The 23,011-nt window shown below is 41.4% G+C and overlaps 1 protein-coding gene and 1 long non-coding RNA gene across 4 annotated transcripts in view; one reads left to right on the top strand and one right to left on the bottom strand.

Moving 5' to 3' along the window:
• Positions 1-23,011, bottom strand: part of arhgap39 (Rho GTPase activating protein 39) — a 51,537-nt gene that overhangs the window by 12,672 nt on the left and 15,854 nt on the right. The window contains exon 2 of the mRNA XM_008338450.3: positions 616-1,035. Coding sequence (XP_008336672.1) covers positions 616-1,035 — 420 coding nt within the window. The remainder of the gene's footprint in view (positions 1-615; positions 1,036-23,011) is intronic.
• LOC112488681 (uncharacterized) overlaps positions 1-23,011 on the top strand; it is a 39,086-nt gene that overhangs the window by 10,289 nt on the left and 5,786 nt on the right. For all 3 annotated transcript variants that reach the window (XR_003053023.1, XR_003053022.1, XR_003053021.1), the window contains exons 2-3: positions 12,580-12,712; positions 14,172-14,333. This is a non-coding gene — a long non-coding RNA (uncharacterized LOC112488681). The remainder of the gene's footprint in view (positions 1-12,579; positions 12,713-14,171; positions 14,334-23,011) is intronic.

Genomic DNA, 23,011 nt, shown 5'->3' with positions numbered 1-23,011 from the left:
CGTTTGTCCTCTCACTGAAGCAGTGAAGACATTTACAGGACACTGTGACCCCGAGTCGGCCATCAACCAATCACTGCAGACCGCAGTAGATTACAGGGGAGCAGCAAACCAAGACTAGTTAGACAGAGTGGAGGAGGGGGAAATAGAGGGGGTGAGGATGGTGAGTTTGAGGGGAGAGACAAACCATGTGTGACGAGAGAGAGACAGAGAGTGTGAGAGAGAGAGTGACAGGTTCTGCTTGTGATGTTGGAAGCCTTGTGTTGTTTTAAGGGGGGAGGGAGAAGGGGCTGTGAATCAGGGTTGGATGTAAAAGGACATTGATTTTATTTTTAACCAATACAGTAGCTGATGTTGGTGATGAGTGTGCGGTGAATGTTTACAACATTTCATTACAAATATTTCAGAGTTGGTTTTACGAGTTAATTAACCTAATCTACAATTGAATGGTTAAAATAAATCAATATATCGTCGTGCCTATTGTATCGCAGTATATTGTATCGTTGCCCCGTTATCGTGTCAGCAGATTCTTGGCAACACACACCCCTTAATAATAACAATAATAATAACAAAAGCTTGTTCCTCTGGATAATAACGTCAGTGACTCCCCAGCCTCACCTGCCGGCCTCCTCTCTGTTGCTCTGTTTCTCTGACAGCTCCTGGTCCAGGGAGGAGGAGGTGCTGCCCTCTCTGCTGACCCCACTGTTCCTCCCTGGGCTGTTATCAGCTGATGTTTTTCCTCCCCCTCCTCCTCCTGCAGGTCGAGGGATGGTGCCATCAGTCTGTTGCTTCAGCGTCTGAAGCTTAGCCAGGGGGATGATGTCACAGCCTTGAGGCCGGTGCCACACCGTGCGCTGGGTGGAGGCATTATAATAGTAGAAGCGGGAGGTGTTGGGGTCGAACAGCTCCCACCACTGGTTCTCTACTGTTCGCTTTATACGAACTCCCTGCGGAGGGTCCCACACACATTCGCCCGTCAGCAGGTTGGCGTACATGCGCTCTCGTGTGCGCGGTTCGATGATCTCCACCCACTCCAACCTGCAGGGAAATGAAGAGAGAATTAAGGAACTGGATGAGAAACAAACTAAATGTGACTCCAGTGACTTCTGATGGTTCTGACTCACAACAGAACAAACTAAATCTGTTTCCTAAAAGTTTAGACTCATTTAGGTTTCATGCCTTAATTTAGTACCATTTTTCTAGACAACTCGCACGGCAACTCTCGTTTGAATCAGAGCAGTTGACGACGGTGATCGATGCTTTACCACCAGGGTCGTAATATTTAATTTGTACATTTGTCATAATAGCAAAAATGCTATGGCTCAAACCTAGTACACTTCTTGCGGCCCTCTAGATGGAGCTGGCGGCTCAAGTTTGGGCCATGGCCCTATGTTTAAGAATCCTTTTCCAATACATGCCTTCTGTTTGGCATAGTTGTTAAGCAATGCAACCACTAGGGGGCAGTGTTTAGTTTAGAGTTCATTTCAGTACTTGTCAGTACTTCCACTATTTCTGTTGTTGTTGTTGTTGTTGTTTTTGTCATTGTCGTCCTTTTGCTGTACTACACAACAGCGCCCCCACGGTTTCTGGTGGAGCTTTTCTCCATGCGAAATGCCACGAGCTCGCCAAAAACATATTAAAGTTTGTACGTAATAATTCAGTGTGAGTTCGTATCGTCAGGCTGCTGTTCAGACAACAAGCAGCGCCCTGTCCTGGTCGTTTCAGTAACAACATTGAAGTGAATGAGGTTTTTATTGCTTCTTCCGTTCACTGTCCAAACCAATCAAGAAAACAGAAGTGAACTCCGAGCTGCTGCTTTATGTACACCAACAGGATGAGACGAACTGAGCCTTTAAAACGTTTCCATCCATCCAAGCTTTAATGTAATTAAGGCAACGATGCCATTAAGGCAGAGCCTCTGCAAATACCATAACATGATTATCCTTTTAATCCAACTAGGTGGATATATGGGACGAACTCCGATTTCAATTAGGCCTGTGACACACTGTCTCTTCACCAGAGGAACATTACAGCTGCTCAACGACTCAGTCAGGAAATACTTGCTCTTAATCTTATTTTTTATTTAACTTTTTTTTTTCTTCATGATTCTAAAAGGCCGTTTCAGCACAAACACACACACACACACGCCAATTTCCACATGGCATCATCGCATCAATTATTCATGACTGACTCAGAGTCAGCAAAAAATGTTTGTGCAGGAAAGCGTTGTCAGGAGCAGAGACAACATGCACTGATGTCATTCCATCCAGTTAAACATGATAACAGCTGCTTACTGATTTGAAATGTTTTTGAAATGTTTTTTTTTTTAACTTCACCCTAAATAATGTCATCTTTGACCTCAGCAAAGACTAGGAGTGTACAGAAATATTGATACATCACAATATTTCATTTAATCACCCGACAGAATCATAAGGTCCAGTTGTGGTCCATCTCTACCAGCTCTGACCCAGACTCGGTCATCGTCTCTCTATCATTTTTATCCTTCCATGTGTTTATATTCTTCCGCGTAGAATATGTTGGTTGTTTCTGTGGAGTCACTCCGTCACATGACAAACTTCTGAATCTTGAATCTAACCCATCTCAGTCATATACAGTAAAACGGATGTCATGTAGCTACAGATGCATGATGGGTATTGTAGAGGAGCTGACTGACAGTGGCTGCACTTAAGTCTCTGTGCGCTGCCGTCCGTCAGGATTGAAATCAGTGCTGGTCCAGAGGAGGAGGATGTAAAGTGTCAGACCTGAGTGGAGCCTCAGACTGAGCCACACCTCAGTCACTGCTCTGCAGCTGTGAGCCCTGAGTCCTGCTCACCCTCTGGACAGATGTCACTGTCTGTCTGTCTGTCTGTCTGACCACTAAGTCCACTATCAGACTGTCATGGAGGGCTGTAGCTGTCATTCAGATGAAACCACTCTGAGGGTTCAGTGTGATGGCAGTGTAGGAGAAACACAGGTTCTTAACAGTAGAGACGTCAGTACTTCTGGAGACGGGTCAGAAAAATCTGTTGTTTATTTGGAAACTGTACCTGTGAAACGTTTACTGACCAGTGTCTCATGGTCTGAGTGAAAAATGTCCTGCTGGGCTACTGTAGTTCACAACGTCTGTATCTTTTGCAAATAAGTATGTTGATGTATATATGTGTAGGGATTTATATATGTATATACATATGTGTATATATGTGTGTGTATATATATATACAATATATATGTATATGCACATGTACGTGTATATACCAGTTATGGGTGTATATATGTGTGTTGCACAACACTGTATATTTGGCAGATTATTTCACTGTCCAAGAATAAATTTGCTGTAGCGTACCACCAATGTCAACCTTTGCTTTATCGTTCATTTTCATTTTAAATCCATTTTTATTCCAAACATTTTCTCAGCAATTCTTTAAACGGAAAACAAACCCCTGTGTGTGAGAAAACCACAAGGGGAGTTGGGGGGCACGGGGGTTGTGTTCCTTCAACTGTCAGAAGAAATACTTCTCAAACGGAGCAGAACGGACCATTTAAATGGACGGGTCCAAAGCAGTGGGACAGGGATTAATTGGCTGTAATCTGTTGGAGTGTGGCTGTTCCAAATGACCCAGTTAGACTCAGACCCTGCAGGGACAGGGTCTCACCCACGGACCGCCTGAACTCGGCTAATGCTGCTAATGTCCAAAAATCTCAGAAGAGTCTTTAACAGACGCTGGGTGTGAGACCGTCACAGGACAACATTCATTAGTTCCTGTCTGGGGTACTGATCTAATTCAACGATACACGGCCGAGTACACTGCTCACACATACTCTGGTCTGGCTTCAAACGTGAGGTTGCTATGGCGACCAGCAGAGATAATGTATATCAATAATTGGTTATGTACTGTACTGTCAACTGCAGTGGACTTTTATTTTTAGCATCAATGCAGGTATTGAACCGGCAGCTTACAGAAGTGGCAGACATATTGACAGATACTACACTCTTACAGTACTTATAGTATAGTGTTTTATAGTAAAGTAATGCAAATCCCTTTTATTTTATAGTCCGACAACATTTTGACTCAGTGGATTTTCTAATGTATACATAAAACAGGGCCTTCAGACGGAGGGCGTTTTACAATTAAATAATGATAAATATTTTATGACAACATTTCACTGGAACCAAATGTGGTCAGTTTCATTTGTTTATTGGTAGAAAACCCTTCATAGATGTCCAATAATATCGGCTGACCGGTATTACTGGCCCGATATTTGCATAATTTTGTAATATCTGTAAAAATCATTTTCGAGTTTTCCTCCGATAACGCAATGCCTGGGTTTGGCCCAGATGACGTGTTAGGACGTGTGACCTAACACTAGTTTTGAGGAAACATGGCTGCCATTCGGGTGTGACCTAACACTAGTTTTGAGGAAAAATGGCTGCCATTCGGCCACCGCTACATCGGTATCGGTGAATTGATTCTGAAATGAAGTGTTTGGAGAATATCCACAAAAAGTTAATTTCCGACATCCCTACTTAATAGGCAATTAGGCGTGATTAATAAAATATATACTGATTATAAGCTGAGTACTGGAGTCACCAGGAGCTGCTGATATCCTAGTCCAGGTTTTACACACAGCCTATGGGCTGCTTTGAGTTTTTGGTCCCATCAAAGTGGGATCATGTTTGGAGGAGGAAGTCCCTTTGACTTCCTCTGGCAGCCAGAGTCCAGATACCAAACATTCATTGTGCTGTTAGTTTAGTGGCGACACTTTGTCCAATTGTTAGTAAGAATTCACACTCGATCCTGGACTTGGTTGACAGATCCTCAAAACTAACAATGAGAAGTGTGTCTGTAACAGAGCTAAGTGGCTCTAACAGTGAGAGTGTCCACACAAACACTTCAGCCTTCAGCAGCTCTGGGAATCGAACCTCCAGAGTCTCCGTCTGTCACTGTTTTCACACACCCAGAGTTCAGAGCAGCCACTTCAGTCTCTGGGGAACTCTCGAAACTTAACTAAAAAAAAAAAATAAACAAAACCCTGGAGCCCTAGGTGATTGATGTGCATTATGGGTAATTAAACAATCAATGAGGAGTTAATTAAAGGTAAAGGGAAATAAAATGCTTTCTCCGTGTGCAGACTTGAATCACTGAAAAGGCCGTTTCAGAGTGTGACCCACGCTGTTCTTAAAAAGGTCAGTTTGCAGAGTGTGCAGTTTCCTTTCTGCCGGGGCTTTTCTCTCACGGACTTCGGGGCAACACTGTTGCCTGGAGACAAGTGAGCAGCCTGACAACACCGTTCTGAGCTGTGAATAGGATGAGGGTCTGGTACAAGGACGGAGGGACAGAAGAGGGTGAAGGACGGACCAGGCTAGTACAATACATTTGTTTCAGACACTTCATTATGTCATCATCCCGTTGTCCAGGCGGTGACCTTGACACGACACCTTCCACTGAGGGATCGTCACAGGTTTTCAAACATGAATTAAAGAGAAAGGCTCTGAGAATCTATCCGTTAAGAGTGGAACGCTCTACAACGTTATCGTATCATTTACAATGTGAGTGTTATTGTTGATTCACTCGTTCAAACATCAATCCCCATCATTGAATTGAAATACTATTGAGCGCCTGGTAATATTTATTTATTTATCTGTACAAACCACTGTATGAGTTGCTGGCACCAGCATTCTGCAAACAATTCCCTGATTATAAAAAATAGATTAATAAAATAAGCAGCAATGCTGCCATTTAGTGACTTTCACTTTCAGCCACGTCATTCAGCGAAACCCAGGCATCGCGCTATCGTTTTCAGTAGCGGAGGAAAATCCAATAAGGATTCTTACAGATATTACATAATTATGCTAATATCAGGCCGATAATATCGTTCGGCCGATGTTATCAGACATCCCTATTAAACATTTATTTAAAAGTCAACAACTATGCTGATGAAATACTGAGCCAATAATGTGTCAGTTTACTAAATCCTTGGAGCCCAAACCTGAGGCTTTACCACCTCTACAGAATCACCGCTGCATCTGTTTTAAGAGTCAGATGCTGGTGTTGGTTTCGGACAAGTAGAAAAATGAAGACATTAGCGCCAGGCTCAGACAGCGGCTATTTTTCTCCTCCATCCTGACTCTACCTGCAGTGAATGTAAAGATGCTGCTCAGATTTAGTTACACTTTCACCTCTGTGTCTTTGTTTGGTTGCAGTGAAGTTTTTTTTTACCATGCGTTCTAACGGTCTCTGTAGGAAGTTGTTTATTTGGTATGAAGCTGTGTGTGCGTGTCGCCTCAGGGAGTTTGTTCTCCTGCTGTGAGGAGCTGCAGCGCTTCAGTTGGTCCTCCTGCTGCTGTGATTAATCTGCACAGACTGTATACTCTATATGGTCATGATGTGAAATGCATACTCAGTGTTGACAGTAAACAGTTTTGATTGGTGTTTTTTCCTTAAATGGTAGTTTTAATGAAGAGTACTCAACGTGAAGGAGTTACAAAAAAACACATTGTTTTCCCATTGTTTCTGTTTGGATCTATTCTGAAGCTGAGTGCTGAATGAAGGAACCATGTGTTTCTTTTGCACAGGCACAGAGGCATTATGGGCTGGCCAAAAATATTTCATTGAAAGATTATTTTCAGATATTTTAGGTCTCTTAAGTCAAACATTTCAGAGCCTGGTCCAGGGAAACTGTTTCACTTGGTTGCTAACAGACATCAAACTAGCTTGTGTTTGTGTGACTGCTAGCATAGCACGGCAGGTGTTGTGAGGTGGATGGAAGTGTTACTTTGCAACAACACCGTGGTGATTTCTGGCTGAAAACTATTTGAGTCTGTGTTCAGTTTGGAAAGGAGAGTGTGTGTCTGAAATGAATTGAAATGGATTTTTAACCCTTGAATTTTAATCTTCACGTCAAGGTCTAAATTGAAGCTAAAGCCTTGGATGAAATGCGACAGCTCTTGTCAGAGGGTAAGAGAAGTTAAACTTTCAGCAGGCAGCTTTCAGGCTAAGATTATTAATGTGCTGGTTCCTGGCTGTCATTTACATTCTACGCTGATGACACCACTGCAATAATGGAAATTAATAATAACTATTTATTATGCAAATTAGGAAAAATAATCACCCGGGGACAACCTCTGTCTTTTTCAGACGGGAGGAAATAGTCAGCTCTCAGCGCACACACACAAACACACACACTCACACTGACAGACTAATGCTATGCTGTATAAAGTGTGGGTATATGTTTGCATATGCATGTGAATGGCATTAGTATTCCTACCTGTGACCGTGGTGTGAGGATAGAGGCATGAGAACAAAGGAAGTGTGAGGTGAATGCATTTGTAATTTATTCACTCGGTTCTTTTCATGTGTGAGAAGCCCTGGACTTCAGTCACAGGCCTGAGCCTCACAGCCTTCAGTGTGCGGACTGTCTTTACCTCCACCATTGTTTCTGCACTTCTCTAATTAAGTTAGTAGTTGAGGCCAAATTAATGGGTTGCCTCCTTTAGGAGACACGCTGTCGATGTCGGACACTGGTTTCTCTTTTCAAACCATTTGTCTAAAGCACACAATGAACCCTGAGACAGACCGGGCTGAGGAGGATTTTTAGTCTTTGTTCCTTCATTTGTTCTAAGCTGCAAGGGACGTTTGTCAGACACATCCGTGGGAATTCTGCTTTAACTGTAGACAAAGAAAATGAGACCAAATTGTAACCTGATGTTAAGATGGAACATCATAGTGTTTTGACTATGATAACAGTTTTACTACAATTAAATTGTTTAAAAAATAAACCCTTCAATAAATCATCATGCTTATAGTATAGTATTGCAGTATATTGCAATATATCAAAGTGCAAATTGCCCCTGCAGTGTGATATGCATCACATATACACCCACTAATACAGGGGTGCCAAACATACGCCCTGCGGGCCACAACCGGTCCACTAGAGGTTTCTGTCTGGCCCTCTTCTTAAAGTTTGAAAATATATATATTCATTAAATATGAAGATTTTCTAATATACTATTGTACATGGAAAAAAAGGGGGAAAAAACTGCTTATTGTTATATATAGGTAATTATGTCATGATTGTACTGGTCTGGCACATCTAATTAGGCTGTATGAGGCCCCTAAACCAAAATGATTTTGACCCCGTTGGTCTACATGATACGTGGTGCTCTGCGTTGTAGCCAGCTTATATTGTTCTGTTCACTTTATATATAATTCAGTAACACTCTTGTCATTTGTGGGGTGTATTTTCCATCACCTTGACAACTGGTCCATAAGAATATTATCTTCCATGAAACCAGAATTGATGCAAAATAATGTTGGAGGACTGTGTCTCAGAGCGTCAATGTCCTGACTGATAGCCCTTCAGACCTATCAGCAATTTTCCGCCTAGGAACACTGTCGGATCTCTATTTTCAGACTGGATCAGACAATGACTCTTGTGTCCTTGAGCAGGAACTAGACTTGTATTCTTTTTTTTTTACTGCCAGAACGTGAAGGAGAATCACAGGCAGCAAGGATAAAAGTTGTGACTGCAGTAAAACCTTCCTCTCCATGTTTCACAGTCTCTCCCATAAATGTTCAATATGTGGTAACATAATGAAAGCAGCTCTGCTTAAATGACGAGTGTGTGTGTGTGTGTGTGTTCATTAGTTCAGTTCAGTTCAAATGAACTGGTTATAAAACTATACGATATCTTAAATGAGCGCTGGTTGTTTTAATGGCTGCCTGTAAACGTGTTTTCACTGCTTGGGGACAGATTTATGAAAAAGAATGACATGTGTGGAGTCGCTACTGCAAGAGGCGTGTGTGGTGTCAGTTTAACACTTGTGTCTATAAGTGTGTAGCTGTGTTTAAAAAAATAATAACTTTTTTACATTTTAGCCCAATAATCGTCCATGGTAATGTCTCGGAGGACATTAGCGCTAATGTGAAATCCTTCTGTTGGGCTACAATTATGTACCATTAGCAAACACTGCTCTGTGATACATACATTATTTATTGAATATGAACTGCACAGATTACCACAGATAAACACTCTCTAACGAAGCCCATAGAATGTTAATGACTTGATGAACAATATTTCAAAATAGCTCAAAGTTACAAAAATGTGTTGGACCAGTAGCTGTGGAGTAGCTAGCCAAAATAGTAAACTTACCCAAAATAAGCTTTTGGCTGTTAGCCAAATACTGTACATTGTGTAATATTAGTGTACAATTTAACTAAAAACAATGTTAAACATTGGCTCAAAATATGTGAAGTATGCTAAAACCTTGGCTTGTTTAAATTATAAGTTATTAAAGTTACAAAAAGGCTAGGTTTAGGCCGTTTACTGCGACAGTTCAGAGAACACTTCTGGATGAACACAGACACATTCAAAGGAAAGCTCACTTCATGGAGTTATCACAGGAAATCTGCACTTTGACTTCCTTGCTATAATGCAATCTACTGTAAAATATAGTTCTAGTAAAAGGACTGCCACTGATTTGATTTTAAATTTGATACTTTTCCTCCACGTCTCTGGGATCTTGTTCTTCTCCAGGTTCTGTTATAGTTTCCCCGCAGCAGAGAATATAATCTAGATCAGGACTGTCGGCTCATAATCCTCATCTTGTTATCTGTGGATTATAGCCTGTCTGCTGCTCAGAAAACCATTAGAGGACACCTCCAGACCTCGGTGCAGTCACAGAACGTTAGAGTTCCTCTGACTGCTCATGACACACTGCTGTGACAGTCGGTCCTGACAGTGTTTGTACACAGAAAGTGTGACTGCGGCTAATTAGCGCCTCATCATTTAGCTATCCATCAGAGCTGTAACAGACAACGACGTAAACTGATCACACTGGGATGGCACATCCACACAACACAGGTCGACAATGAATTGTGTAAATATATGTATATTTATACATATATATGTATATGTATATACTGTGTGTATATATGTATACTGTATATATAAACATACATATACTGTATAGTCATGCATATATATCTATGTTTATACATGTGTGTGCATATGTGTATATATTTATATATGTACATATATATTTACATGTGTATGCTATCTTTTTATGACACAAAGTTTAATATACAGATAGATGTTGCTGATGCTGATTTGTGTCAAACTACTCCGACCTGAAGGGATCGTCTCCACAGGTGATCGTCCCGTCAACCACAGACAGCGACGATCCAGTGATGACGATTAACTCTCGTCTCTCTGGTCATTGTCAGAATGTGGTCTCGGTGTATACTCAGGAATAAGAACTCTGAACATGTCCAGTCAGTCAGTATGAATATAAAAATACTCAGTCCCAGTCTCCCGGGCCGTCCACTGTGTCCACTGTGACCTCCTGACTGTCTGTTGGCCACGGGCCCAGCTCATTACTGCTAACGATGGTCTGCAGCCCACTCACAGCAGCCAACATGACTCATCCCATGACCACATAACGGGTCTGAAGGAATGTCCTGGCACTGAGCACAAATACTGCCTCCCTAGCTAATACTAATCCCAATACTGCTTGTTAGACCGAGTGTTTATTGACACAGCTTAGCACTTGGTTTAATTTAACTTGCAGGAAGAACCAAATAACAATAAAACACCATTATAACCCTGACTAACTGCAGGACTGGTATTTCTGCAGGGTCAGCTGACCAGCTCCAACACTGCGCTGTAGTCCCAGCACTGACCACCAGAAGGACTTTTTCTTATGTTCTTATTTCTTAAATGTACAGAGCTTGACAGAGGTACAAGGGTCATACAGTGGAAGAGTGGTTGGTGCTCTTGCCTTACAGCTGGCAGATCACTTGTTTGCTGGTTCAATCCTGAAGCTTAGCTGTTCACTCTGAGCTGACCATAGGTGTGAATGTGAGTGTGAATGACTGATTGTCTCCGTACAGTGTGTGGCCTTGTGACTGACCTGTGTAACCCCCCGCCATGACGGTTGGGATTGCTATTGGATTTAAAGGATTAGGAGGTAAAAGATGAATGAACGGGTAGGGGGTGGGGTGTTTTGACCCTGGTTTTAATAAATAACGCAGATTTTTATCCACGTCACTGAGCCACAAACAACAATAATAACCTGGAGTTTATCAAACTGTTGTTTGCTGTTGGTTTTAAAAACACTGTTCTCTGACTATAGTCTGTTAAACCAGTGCGAACATGTTTCCCAGTCAGTATTTGTGAGTTGGGTAAAGGGTGAGCAAAAGTGTGGGCCCACATTGACTGTATGTCCCACTGATAACCAAAGACCAAAATTTGTAGAGCCATCAATTGATTGATTAAAATTTGTATCTGATTAATCGAAGTTTAGCTGTGGATTAATAGTGATCGTGATTAACCACGTCCAAACAGTTTTGTCTGTGCATTAAAATATGAATCAGATTAATCTGCACGATTTATTTAATTTGATCAACGTGCTCATTCCTTAAAAAATTGACCCTGGTTTTAATAAATAACGCAGCTAGATTTTTATCCACGTCACTGAGACACAAACAACAAGTTTTGTCTGTGCATTAAAATATGAATCAGATTAATCTGCACGATTTATTCGATTTATTATTGTTCATTTTTACCCAAGGTTTTCTTCAGCTGATTTCCGTGTCACAACAAAAGCTGAGATTAGACTAAAGATAAGTCTAAATATCAGCGTCCATCAGTGTTCAACTAAAGTGTTCAACCAACAATCACATGAAGCAAAGTCAACCAATCAGAATAAGTTCTGAAGACAGGAAGTCTTGCTCTTAGCCTATTGACAAGCAAATTCCTCATATGTCAAAGGTCATCCACATAGAGAACACAACCCGTCCACTAACATTAAATGTAAACAATGTAGTTCATACAGTAAACCAACATTAGCCCAAAACTGAACAGCAAATATTAGGTTTTCCATGGGGTTTGAGGGTAGACGGTGTCATTTGTCTTTATCCTCTAGGGGGGGCAACAGTTCCCTTATGTCTGGGCCCCACAAGTCCTCCTAAACAACTGTGTGTTTAAGGGACACAAGCATTTTTAATCTGGAAAATGACCTGCTCATGAAGTCGTTATGAAATACTTTTTCATGTACGTCGTTTTTCGTATGTGTACCTGCAGTATTTTCTTTTCCTGCCACATACAGTACATACAGTACATACAGTACATACAGTACATACAGTACATTCAGTACATACAGTACATACAGTACATACTGTATGTACTGTATGTGGCATACATATACTGTATATGTGGCACTGTCTTTTTGCCCTTGTCCTTCTCCTCTTCATCTTTTCTGCTCTGCTAAGCAGCACTGTGCAGAGGGGGATTCTGGGATTCTAATCAAGATAAAATTGTGTAATCTGTGTGTGTGTGTGTGTGTCTGTGATGTGTGAGGGCCAGTGTGTGTGTGTGTGTGTGTGGTAGCACTCTGAGGATGGAAATTAATGAAAATATTTCACACGGCAGAGAGGTGACAGGGAAAAAAACAGTTCTAATTTAGGTGCAACTGTCTCTTGGTGTTCTTTCACCACGTGAACTGATGTTGATGGTTATTCATCTCCATGTACAGGGTTTTTCAAAATTATTTTTGAAATTCTTTTTTTTTTTTTTTTTTTGTAGAAAAAAAAGCTAAAATACAATGCAACGGTGAATGAGATAAAGAAGGACCAAAGTGGACTGTGATCTAGTCTGGGCTGACACTGCTGAAGGTGACCATCCATTCAGAACCAAATCACATGGTGAAGGACAGGAAGTAAGTCGTCCTCGTGTTTAGCTCGAGATCCACGAGCCACCATTTTTTTTAGCTTGTCTCTCTGACTTCTCACCACTCTCCACCTCTATATTCTTCCCCCACCACAGCTACATGCATGTGGCGGGCATGTAGGTCAGTGGGACTCCATCTGATTGGCTCCAGATTGAATGAATAAACGAATGAACGAATGAATGAATGAATGAATACACACCTTTATTTTTTTACTGCAGTTAACACAGTCTTCTGTGAACCATATATAACTAAGGCCCCGACGGTTGGACCATCACACAGCTGTCCTTTACGACCCAACCAGCCACAATCAATGCATTTACAAGGCGGACAGCTGATGGAGCATCTGCTCCACTATCACATGTCCCACCTGACTTTGTCATTGTTCTCCTTCCTGCTTCTTTACATTCTTCACATTCAGACCAGATGCACTTCAGTCTGCAGTTCAACCTTCTCCTGCTATTATTTCATGCTCTTTCTAAAACACACACACATACACACAGAGGTTTACGGCCTCTGACCCCAATGCCCTTTTGCAGTGGGGAGGTGGCGGCAGGGGCAGCAGGGGCAGCTCAGAGTGGGTGGAGGGCAGAGCCAAAGCGGTTCCTCAGTCGGTAGCTCCTCTGTCACCTTCACCCTCTTCTGTTTTCCCACAGAGGACTGTGTGTGAAAGACAAAGACCTATTCACTCCATCCACTCACTATTCTCACTCAGCTTCTTGTCTCTACTTTGATGATGTCCTCAAACCCTTGTGATAAAACCCTGGTTTTATCAAAACCGGTTGTGGGTTGTGATAAATGTCCAAGTTAGAGTTTAGGTTTAAAATCACACTACAAACATGATTAGTGTGTATGGGGAGTTTCATTAGCAGGAGTGGTTTTTTTTTTTATCTTGACTCGTTTTTTTTAGGCACACCCTGACAAACAGGTCAGCAACAACACAGAATGTCGTACATAAAACCGTTGGTGCAAAAAGGTTGATGACCTCTGCTGTGCATCACTGGTTACTTTCTCCTTAACCTATCAATCAGTTGTCAATTGATTTATAGAACATTCTAAAAAAAACCACGACATTAAACAACCTGCTATATTTTCCTATTATTTACTTAAAATAACACAATATATTGTATCGTTTCCCCTGTAACGTGGTACGTACAATAGACAGCCCTAAACATTTGCTGAGAAATAGAGTAAAATAAAAAAACGATTCAAGTCAACTATGATGAGTTCAATAACAAGCTGTGGTTGATCATCTCTACATCAACGTTCCACTCCTTTATTTTTTTTCATTCCAAACTACTTTACTTGATTTTATGCTACAGCTCATGAATTTATAGGCACTGCATTAAACTTGAACTTTTCTCCTCTCTTCCACATGTAAATCACGCTCCGGCGGCATCTTCCATTTCCACCGTGTCCAAACTGGCTGATTTACATTCACTGATTTAAGGTGTTTAACCAGGAGGGAGGGGAGAAGACCGGCAGAGAAGACAAAGGAAAATACAACAGGACAGAAAAGAACGCAGAAGCTTTCATCATCTTCCTCACTCAGCAAAAGAGGGAAAGACGGTGGTCAGCATGTCTACGACTCAAAGGGAGCCATCTGAGCTAAGTAAAAGACTTGTTTTATTTAGCATTTCAAACTAGGTCTCCTCGAGGTCACGTGTCCTCCAGAGCCAAGTTATCAAGGGTTTAAAAATAAAACTGAAGGCCACAGAAACTGAACCACCCTTAAAGTCCAGCCTCACATCAGACTTTTACCTTGAGACTAGATTTAGACCTGTCTAATGTTTGCTGTAGAAAAAGATGATTTCTATAGGGTTATATGTCGATGAACCACACCAACAATATATTTACATTTTTATATAGAAATAAAAATATCTTTCCAGAGACTGAAAAAAAAGTAAATTATTTTAATTTTTTTTAAATATCTTTCCAGAGACTGAAAAAAAAAGTAAATTATTTTAAAAAAAAATTAGCTTTTTCATATTTGTTTAAATGTATGTTTCAATTTTTAGGTTTTAGTACCCCGTCAGCAGTACCTCTGCCAGCTGGTGGCACTCTAGGCAACTGCCTTTGTGGCCTGTGCCAAGACCCAGCTCCGCCCCAATGTCAGCTGAACTTGGCTGCAGTTCCACCTGAAACCCCCTGATGGAGAGTGGTTTGAAATGCTCAACTTCCTTAAATGACTCTATTCTAAATTTTATGTTTCAAGCGTTTTTGTAGCTGAGCAGAGAAACTGTGATTCTACCCAGAATCCATCTTCCTGTGAAGTCAACCAAGTTTAACTGCAGGATGTTGGACCTTAGCAGAGTTAGTGTAGTCACACTGGAGTTTGAAGAGAGCAGATCTGGTTCTTAGGTTTTTAGTGTGTGTGGACGAGGCCAATTACCTGCAGGTTGACACTTTATCTGGACAGTAATACAACTCTTGGCAGCTCATTATACAGCAGTGTTGGCACTAAATGCTGGTGAGAAAGAACCTGGACTGTGTAGAAGACCGTCCAGAACTGATGAAGAAGCCCATTCCTGAACCAGGGGCTCACTCTGAAGCATGGACAGGGTCTGGTTGTAGCACTAGCTAAACTTAGCGAACTATGTTGTTTTTAGCAGAAAACATTTAATAGAAGGATGACCGCTATCGACTGAGCTCTCATCTGTATTCAGACATAATGTGACCACTGTGGTCAGACTGTGACTGACTAGTAGAAAATGACAAATCTCTTAATTTGAAGTAATACTAATTCCTCTAAGCACATGGTATTAAAATATGACTTTTTTCTACTACAGCACACGTTACTAGTCCATGATTTTGCTCGTGATACGAGGAAATATTGTATATAGAATAGTATATTTTTGGGTGGCTGGAAGGAATTCATTGGTTTTTAGTGCTTTTTAAAAATCCAATGTAGATATGAGTGACTCAAGACTCAAGTGCTGTTGTAGAATGGATCAAACTTGTATTGTGAAAATGCAGGTGCTGAAATAGCCAATCAGCTGCTAGCTATAGATTCTAAGGGCTACCAGCACCAACAGCTAGCCCTAGCTTTTGGTTCTGTGTGGGTTCTAGAGACCTCAATGTCTTGGCAGGTGATGTTTTTTTTCCTCAACCACAAGGTTGAAAAATCCCACCATGTTAGATGTATTTATTAACAGACACAGATGTGTACCTCTGTTATTAGGAGAACCTTACAGGTACTGGCTGATCCTATCAAAGGAAACTGTTTCCATTAAGATGACGGCAGCAGAAAGACAGCCCCGACCACCATCATTTCAACTAACACCTTGCAGACCCATCATCAACAGAATCGCGTAATATTGACCTGCATCACTTTCACAGCAGGCTGTACGTTTCGGCCATTGTCGCAAAACGACCTTCCTGTCCGCTGCCTTAGGGTGAAAAATAGATTTTAAAATTACTACTGCCATAAATACACATAATTATTGTAAATGTATCTTGGATGTGACCCCAGATGAAGCTCAGGGCGATCGTTACCTTATTACTATCAGAGCTCGAACGACTAAAAGAGGACTTTAGGGACGACACTGGTTTGAATTCACTATGTGTCTGTACTGGGCCATTGTCTTTACAGGTGATCACAGACGTAAGTACTGTTCACTGATCAGGATTAGAACTGGGCTCAGAGGCACAAATGGATCGTAAGCATCTCTGACGGATTCTATCTCTCAGTGCGAGTTAGTTCAAAGAATCTCAGCCCATCACCAATTAAATTCTAAAATGTTGTGGACGGGTAGAGACAGTCCAGAGTTTATTAGGGCACCTTAAGTCTTTAAACAGCAAAAACGGCCAAACAATTAGGAGCTCAACAGGAGTCAAACAGGGGGTGTGACCCAATAAAAACCATGTCCCTGTACAAACATGGATGTTTGTTGCCTGCATTGATTTACGTATTTAAGTTAACATCCCTTGGTTGGTCAATGAAAGCACTTACAAACAAGTCTTGAATGTAGGTTCCATAGTGTAGTGGTTAGCACGCCTGCCCTGGAAGCAGAGAGTCCTGGGTTCGATTCCCAGGCGAACAGCGTACCTGGTGCCTGCCTTCTTCAATAGAGTTCAAATTATTATTCAGGTCTTGTCTTTGTTCTCATTACCTTTAGCTTCAAGAGTATTAACAAATTGTATCTTTTTAGAAAGTTTCAGAAGTCTTGATTGGATGCTGAAATTTACAGGCGTTGACAATAACAAACCTGTTCAGACTCATGGAACCACAGAACGTCTTACATCCTTACTGGTAAAAGTTGGTGAATAGAGGCAGAAAGTAGACAAGATTTTTGCTGCAGTACACACACACACTCAGACTTGAAAAGATGATTAGTATGCTTCATAGGCTGCAATGAGTGGGAAGGAGGGAACAGAGATGGGGAGGGAGGGAGGAATGGGAGAAAAGGAAGGAGGAGGTTGTGAGTGATGAAGAGAAGCCCGGGGGATAGAGAAGAGGAGAGAGGAAGAGGCAGGAAGAGAGAGTTAGATGATTGAGCTGAGGAAGGTTAGAGGAGATGTGGAGTAAATAGGGGTGGAGGAATAAGACGCAGGGCGTGGGGTTGGGACAGCAACTGGTGTTCACAGATGAATGGAGCAGGATCGTGGATAATAGAGGGAAGAAGCAGGAGGTAAAATGACACAATGGAGAACAGCAGGTTACAGAAGTCGAGGTCTTTGATTCCAATTTGCGTCTTGTGCTGATGTCGTGGTGGATCAGATATTAACACGTTACACAAAATTGACTGAGTCAGGATTACGTTGCATTGCATATTTGTGTCAAAGGAATTTCTATTTCTAAAATGTCAGAATCAATACCAAATACATGTTTAATAATCTGACAAACTCTTGAAACGAGCCATTATGTTTCTCCATTTGTGCCATTTGTCACAAAGTGGGCTCTTAATCATCACACCCACCACACTGGGGAGCTCCACTCCTACCTGTCTAAGGATCAGACACCTGCTTTACAGTCATGCAACTGTCCGTGTCCTGTCAGTTCAGCAAACCTGTAAGAATGGCATACACAACTTTACACGTGGGAAACACTCCTTTATCAGCAGCCACATTTATCTCCCAGAGCTACTGTTTCCTCAGTTATGCGATCAGGCATTCCTAACGTCTTTCCGACCTTGGAAAGAAGTGGGCGGAGCATAAAGTGGCTGATTACTATTTAAAGGTAAAGACACAGGAACTAGCTGTGCTCAGTCCTCTGTTGTTGTTTTTTTGACCAAATAATTTCTCACATTTCATTTAGACATCAAACAGGTTTTTTTTTTGACCAAAGAATTTCTCACATTTCGTTTAGACATCAAACAGCCATATTAAATTTAATTAATTAATTAAATAGACTGTGTCTTGTGTCACCTGACACCGAGGGTAGACAGACCTCCGGGCAACAGTTCCATGTCAGCAGACATGTCAACTGCTACCAGCTGAATCTCCTGTGTGAATTCCTCCTTACATTCCTCCTTCCACTCCCAGCTGAGATTCTAAACTGGCAGCAGAGTTTCATGGGAAAATACTTGTGGCAGCACACACTGACTTCCTTATTTGTAATACACAGCATCCACATCAACACTAAATAGAAAAAAGAAAAAAAGATAACGATATAGAAATGCCCATTGGTTTACTCAGGAGCAATGTTAACATTTGTCTTTCGAGCAGCAAAACAACATGGTGTCGCTGTCATTTTTGTTGACTAAAATTAACGCCGAAATTAAGATTTTAAGTCAGAAGTAACCAACTATGTCCAACTATAAGGTAGCTTAAAACGACAACTAGTCCATTGTTATGCATCTAGACAGACCATGGAAAACCATCAAACATTTAGTTGCTGCTGCAGATGGTCAAGACATGCTCTGGGCCACTGACTGTGATGATGTAACAGATGTGCAACCATGATAAACCAGTAAAGTATGTGAGTAAAATGCCATATTTAGCATCATAAATAAGAAAGAGCCTCTAAAAACAGATAAGAACAGAAACACCACGCCTTATGGCTCAGCAGTGTGAGGTCCAGACCTGATCTGGTGTCGGTGTCTTTTCAAGACAGAGCACCAGCAGGAAACAGACTTTTTCTTTCCCTCGTCCTTTGTTTGACTTCGTCTGTCCTCAATAATTGGCTTACCTAATGGGTGTCCCTGTGAGGGTCAGCAGTGGGAGAGAGAACGTGAGGAGAGGGGGAGCATCGTCTACTCTGAAATACATGGCTTTAAGAGCGACAACAGTGCCCCCCCCCTCCCCCCCCTCCATCTGCTTCATCCAACCATTCACACGCCTGAAATTCCTGTCACTGTGTTGCCAACGCTCAGCAAACAGAATGTCCTCAGTGAATTCCTTAAATCCCAGCTGGGAATGGGATCCACGGCTCACCCTTATCTGTAGACATGACAGACAGACACCGTACATTTAACATGGTTTTGTATAAGATCTGTTTCATCTTCACATCTGTGATAGGTGCTGTCTAATTTGTGATAAAGCTGTTAAAAAAGCTATTCCTGGTTTTTGGCAACTTTGGCATTTTAGCTGCCAGTTTGGCCAGCTTAAAAAAGGAGGACATTTCAGCAACAGACTGGAGTGTTTTATTTATTTTGGCTGCTGGTAGCTAAGGAAAAGTAGCACAGAGTTGGGCTGTGTGAGCAGTATCTTAGTCTTTTGATTTAATGCCAATTTTGTTAAAGGTACTATTCACAACAGGGGGAAAAGAACTGAGAACACAACAGTAGTTCTACGATTTCCTTCAATTTTAGAAAACAACGTCTGTGTTTCTGACATCAACGTCACTTTAAACTTCACACTCAAAATGATGAACTGTCGCTGTTAAGAACAGCAGATCATCTGCCTCCACTTCATAACAACCACATTCATTTCTGCTTCTACTTCTGTCTATTACCTGCCAAAAACAATCTATGGACACCTCACTCCTCTCTTGCTCTCCTGAGACATGTTTAGCACCACCTTTAAGTACCCTTCTGCCACTAATGACTCTCTTAAACCAAAACAGCACAGTTTTTTATAATAAATACTAAATCAATGTTAACACATGATTTTTATAGGAGACTGTACATAATTCTGGAAATATATAGTTTGCCATAATTTGCAAACTATATGCGGGATCCTCAACATTTTCAAGGAAATGATATATTGGGATATATTGCATACAGTATATTGCATTGCAGGAAGTGACATAGGTAGATAATTCTGGCTGGCTGCTACTTAACTATTAATGTAATCTGTTAGCTCCACTCCTGTTGCTCCAGGCAGTGTGTTTCCAACTAGTCAATCCTCAACTCAAACACTGTTGACTCTGAACATGGCACTGTTGTTGTCGTTGAAGGTTTTTTAATATTACATGATAAAAAATCTGCTAAACTGTCGTCGTCCTGCACCCCCCCCCCCCCCCCCCCGAACCTCCCATCAAACACACAGCTGTCACAGGGATGCAGGCGCACCACCAAGCCCATACCAAGCCCTGCTCCACACCAGCCCCAGGCTCTGGAGGTGTGATACCCCTCCAATGAGACCACCTGCTCCCTCACTCCACCAGCTGGTTGGCTGCAGGAAAACAGACAAATCTGCAAAAAGCTGTTACGCACAGTTTACTGAGACACACGTGTCTCTCCGCAGACATGTTTTAATGATGTATAAGTTGTCGTTAAGGTTACTCTTAAACATTTATGTCTTCGTAGATTTTTTTATGCTTTTGGCGTTTGGCAAAGATGATGGAGTCGTGGATGAAGGAAAATTACTGATGAAAACCGAGGCACTAGTTGCTTGGCAGATGGAATTTTACTGTGAAATTGATGTGAATTGGATAAAAAAAAAAGTGCAGATGATAAAAAGAATCAAGACAAGTTAAGACAACAGCTGCTTGAGGAAATGAGTTTCCAAGAGCAAAGAAAGACATTTAAAAAATGTTTTTTGTCTATCTGCTGCAAAGCGGACACTTGAAATTTATTTTAAAAAACCTGCGCTAAATAACAAAAGAACATGAAAAATAATTTTCTTGTTGTGGATGGACTAAATCTAGCACAGAACTCATAACAGTAACGTAATGTAGACATTTTTTAAAGTATATTTACATATATGTATATGGTATATACACATATACATATATCTTTATGCATATATGTATTTTATGTGTTTATATATGCATATGTATGTATATATGTATTTTTGTATATACAAACACAGTGTAGGTATATGTGTGAAAATAGAAAGAAAATCTAAATGTACGACTTTTCATACTAATCACTGCGCTCTGAAATATGAGTTATCTCTCCAACACATTAAATATTTCATTTGGCTCAGAGGACCTGCGGTAACAGAGTTTGGTCTGTTCTATTCTCACCGTGAGAAAAAACTGGCAGTAAATAAATGAAGATCATAAAAAAGAACGATTTTGGAAAAACGCAGACAATCGGTTCTCAGATTGTCAGCGATCTAATGACCGATGCAATGAGTTTCTGTCACTGATTACTCAGCTGCGGAGCGTTTGAAGCATGAGGTAATAATTTAAAACATACAGGAAGTGCTGACTAAAACTGAACAACAGCCAAATAAGTGACAAATGACACACATGCGTCCAAATCACAACTGTGTTGGAAGAAAAAAAAAAAGAAAATCCTAGTACAGCGCTGCAGAGCGGGTGTGAAAAATGAAATCATTCACCAATCGAACGTTTGGGTTAAAAGAGTTCATGAATGCTGCAGATGCAGCTTCAGCTCTTCATGAGACCAGGAACATTACCCTGATGGATGTTTCCATTAGAAATGAACAGGGCAGTGTGTGATGGTTGAACTGTTAAACAGTTCCAGTTCCTGTGGTGGACAGGACAGAATCACCTGATGTCCCCCACCACTGACCCTGACAGAAAAACAGTTCTGTTCAGTGAAAATACTAAAAATAAAAAAAAATTAAAAAAAAGACTGCATCTGGCCCAATTTAAACATGTCCCATCAAAATAAAAGTATATTTTAGTTTTAATTTTAGTTTTTCTGATCTTCTCAACTGACACTAATTATTATACATCCAAACTGTTTATAGACTCAACCACACACTGCAGGTATCAAACTGTTTATAGACTCAACCACACACAGCAGTACTGCAGGTACAACGACTGAACCGACAGACGCACATAGATATGACTGAAAATACATTATCAGCCAAAATGCACTCATTTGAGGAGGTAGATGTAGAAGAAGAAGAGGCAGCAGAGAAACATCTTTACTTGGCATCGTACATACACACACCCCTGAAGCAGGAGCACTGGGTGACAGGTTTTCTGTGCTGAGGGAAGGGGGAGTTGCCCTGGGCTTGGAATCGAACCAGCAAACCTCCAATCACACGCCTGTTCCTTTAACCACCAGGCCAAGGGCTGCAGAGCTGCTTCTGATCAGACAGTGAGCAGAGGACAGTTCCAAACCCGCTGTCCCCCCCCACCCCCCCATCTGTCCTCTTCACCACAGTAATCTACCAGGACACGATGGAGGTTTAAGATGGGAAAAGACAGGGCTTTCTCCTCAACTGTCCTGATGACTGGGGGACTGAACATCTGTTATTAGACTGCGGCACAGACACAGGGAATTATGGGAGCAGAAGTAGAAACACTCAGTGTGGCGAGCGGCGCTCTAAGAGCTGTGGCGTGATGTAACATCACAGAACCTTATCATCATAATGGTGCAGCAGCACCACACCCACTGCTTTCTCTCACACACACACACACAGGCTAATAAACTGTGTGGATGCAGTAAAACGTTCAAAGCCGCTTCGTCTAATTTCAAACTGCCTCGTGTTAAATATGACGCGTGCTACTTCACGCACACACACCCTCAGCTCCCTGGACTCATATTTGCCAACACAGCTAACATCTCCAGTGAATCAGTGCTGACCTGACAGTGACAGATGCAGTTCATCTGATCTCAGTCAGAAACTCAGAACCTTATCTCTCCTCACAATCACTGAACGGATCCATAAAAACACAGACCTCAGAAGTAAAAGTCAGAAGAGAAACACACGTTTTACGTATTTAGGAGTATTACGTACGCACGTAAATACTGCCTTATCTCTGCTCTGCCCACTATGTAAACAATATCAAATCTGTGCAGCTCTCCCACTTCTGCACACATGAAGAAAATAGTTTCTGTAATAGCTCTCTGCCCCCCGCTTTGAGAAGCAATGGACTAAAGTTAAACGTAGCTTTGTCCATTACCCGCTGACACACCTTTTAACACTTGTTTGTCTCGTATAAACCTTGAGATTTCATCAATTTCTATTTCATTAATTTTA

This window comes from Cynoglossus semilaevis, chromosome 2 (genome assembly GCF_000523025.1).
Source record: "Cynoglossus semilaevis isolate Cse_v1.0 chromosome 2, Cse_v1.0, whole genome shotgun sequence".
Taxonomy (NCBI): domain Eukaryota; kingdom Metazoa; phylum Chordata; class Actinopteri; order Pleuronectiformes; family Cynoglossidae; genus Cynoglossus; species Cynoglossus semilaevis.
Note: the sequence above shows the minus strand (reverse complement) of the source record. Positions and strands in the feature narration are given on the sequence as shown.